Below are 2920 nucleotides of genomic sequence, written 5' to 3'. Positions count from 1 at the left end.
TACACAATTATAGCCTATCATCACATAGTTTTGTATTTATTTGTTTAGTATAAATACTTAATGTGAATAACTTGAGTCTATATCAGAATCTTAGTTACTTATTTGGATGTAAGGCACAATGACTTACAAAAAATTTCACGAAAAGGTCGAATTACATTGGATCTACAATAGACAATTTGTCTGGTATTTTTGCTAAAAGTTGTTTAGTTTGAACTCATGACATTCTGATACTTTGTGTCGAGACTATTCTAGAGTGATCTTAAAACCTATATTTAGATACATTAATTCTTTGCCATTAACAAGTTACTAGAACTCTTTCTTGTTAACTGTGCACCAAATTTGAGCGCCAGCTTCTTGTTAAATGATAATCGCGGAGAGTTCGTATGAAAGTTGGTTTAACAATCCTAACTATGACGAAACATTTCTGAGAAGTTAATGAATAAGATGTGTTTTTATTTATCAATAATGTCTTCCGTTTCGTCCAAGCAGAATGTCAAGTAGCCTTATTGGGTAGAATCAATCTCTTTTAATTTGGCTCAAATACCTATTTAAGGTATTTTCAGAATGAACAGCCTCCCAAGCTCTCCCAAGCTCATTTCTCTCTTTTGAATCGAGGATATAGCAATTTTGCTTGGAATTTTTTTTTTGTTTTTGGTGAAATTATTATTCTACTGCAGATTCATTCTACAGACAAATAAAATCAAAGCTCAAACCTGATATCCTTAATCCTTACTGAAATTAGTTTCCTGTATGTGGAGCTGATCTCTTTCTTTTTGAGAAAGATGTGGAGCTAATCTCTTTAGGTAAAAACAGCTGCTGATAATTGAATTACACACAAGTGCAAATATGAAAGGGAAACTACGGAATACAGAACAAAATTGGAACAAAATAAGAATATTTACATAATCATGATCCTCCTTAATAACAACAACATGAAAAGAAGAAAACTAAAAACCAATTCTTTTTTCATTTTTTAGTCGACAAATTCCACATAAATATTTATTACTCCTAAAAAGATGGAACAACGCCATAAGACGCATCGGCGGCGGCGAGAAGGGAGTCGACTTCAATCTCAGTACGCTTAGCGAATCTTCCTTTGATTCTGGGTCGGGTCTCTGCGTAAGCCTTTCTAGAAGCATACCGAATAGTCTTCTCGAACTTTCTGTTCTTCCTTTTCTCTCTGTACCTCAATACCCTTGCTTCTCTGTCTAAACCAGAGACTGGGTTCGGTACGGTGTCGGCCGATGAGTTCATCACTAAGCTGTTTGATACATCCGCCATTGCACTGTGCTCCGGCACAACTCCCACGTCCATAGATGATGAAGAAACCTGCATTATTTACCCATGCATGTATAATTAATGAGATCATACACTTAGAAATCATACAAAAAATAAGCTGTATTTACAATCTCTTTGTGTTCTGACAAACCTAGTTGGTAACATAAAGCTGTGATACATTTTCTTGAACCATACAATAGGAGCTAGGAACTGAATTATTATTGTACCTCAATTCAGAATAAAATGAAGAGGAAAGAGGAGTACATACACTTTGGCTAATGGACTGAGAGTTGAAGTTGTACAAGTATGGTTTAGATCCAATGAAGTCCATTTCGTAAGTTGGAAATCCATCAACAACTGGACCTTGCAAATGGTTACTCTCGTTCTTGTTCTGCACAGGCACCACTCCGTCCGAGCTATACTGCTGATGCAGCTGAAGAATATTATGCGGTTTTTGATCACACGACATAATATCCATATCCAAATACGAATCCATATCATTAAACAAAAAATCAGCTGATTTATACTGATTATCAGTCCCTTCTTTCGGCGTCGGAAGTATCCACGACGCCGCCTCTGCCTCTTCCTCCGGTTGAGGATTATTCTCATGACTATCAAAGTACTTCTCATCATCATTAACGCCGCCGTGAGATTTTGCGACGGCGGAGTCGTAGAAGGGAACAACGGGGAAACGCTCGTGACGACGCGCTAATGGATTCGCAGAGTGGATATCGCGGTCGCACGTGACGCAGAGAGCGGCGGCGTCCGCCTTGCACGTGACGCTCGCCGGTGCCTGCTCGCACACCTCGCAAACCCAGACCCGCGCGTGACGCGACGCTAGCTTGTTCGCTGCGTGGATTTTGCAGTCGCATCCTAAGCATAAAAAAGCTGAATCTGCCCGGCAGAACACCGTCGCCGACGTCGTTTTGCACGAATCACAAAGCTTCGCCGTCAAACTCCAATTTTCCGAACTCATTATTACTTCTTTTTGCTCTTTTTTTCTGTAGTTAGGAAACTTTTTTTGAAATTATTTTTTGCTTACTAAAACTGACTAATTACAACTGAGTAACTGTCGTAACTCTCCTATTTGCTTTATTTATTGATCAAACGAGAAGTGATCTGAAGGAGGAGGGATATCTAGGAACTGACGAATTGGATAGCGACACGTGGTATGGTGTTAGCCAAAAAAATTGGAATTAATTACTGTTGAAAAATACAAAGTTTGTGAGAGTATGAGTTGTCGTTTGGGGTAAAAGGTGTGGTCCACAAGGGGAAGAGCCGTGTTCGGATTGACGGTAGATGGATAGTGGGTTTAAGGACATGTTTGGCTTTTTGTTCGTCTGTATCAAAAGGATGAGAAAGAACTTGGAGTTCATAATGGAATGTGGGACCAATGTCTCGTGACAGAGGTCCCGCCTATAGAAATGGGTTCGTGACTAATTTGTACACTCTGGCTAAGGAGTATAGGGAAGTTGGCTTTTGAAGCTTTTGAAGAGTCAATCATAAAATATTTAGCTCCCCTTGGATCATATTTTTTTTTCTTTTTTCTTAAAATAAAATTGAAATTTTGTTAAGTTATAAAAAGTGAACAATTTTTAAAGAAGAATTTTTCAAGTTTCAAACAGGGGCGGCTCAAGAAGAT

General features: G+C 38.6%; 1 protein-coding gene across 1 annotated transcript; it reads right to left on the bottom strand.

Moving 5' to 3' along the window:
• Window positions 1–842: 842 nt before the first annotated feature.
• Window positions 843–2364, bottom strand: LOC109240065 (zinc finger protein CONSTANS-LIKE 4). The gene is made up of 2 exons (XM_019406680.1): window positions 1547–2364; window positions 843–1329 (listed from the first exon to the last, which is right to left on the bottom strand). Exons 1-2 carry the CDS (start codon window positions 2252–2254, stop codon window positions 1009–1011), a joined length of 1029 nt encoding a protein of 342 aa, XP_019262225.1. The 5' UTR covers window positions 2255–2364; the 3' UTR covers window positions 843–1008.
• Window positions 2365–2920: the final 556 nt, after the last annotated feature.

The sequence above is a fragment of the Nicotiana attenuata genome, unplaced genomic scaffold, assembly GCF_001879085.1.
Source record: "Nicotiana attenuata strain UT unplaced genomic scaffold, NIATTr2, whole genome shotgun sequence".
Taxonomy (NCBI): domain Eukaryota; kingdom Viridiplantae; phylum Streptophyta; class Magnoliopsida; order Solanales; family Solanaceae; genus Nicotiana; species Nicotiana attenuata.
This window is presented reverse-complemented; position numbering and strand designations above follow the sequence as displayed.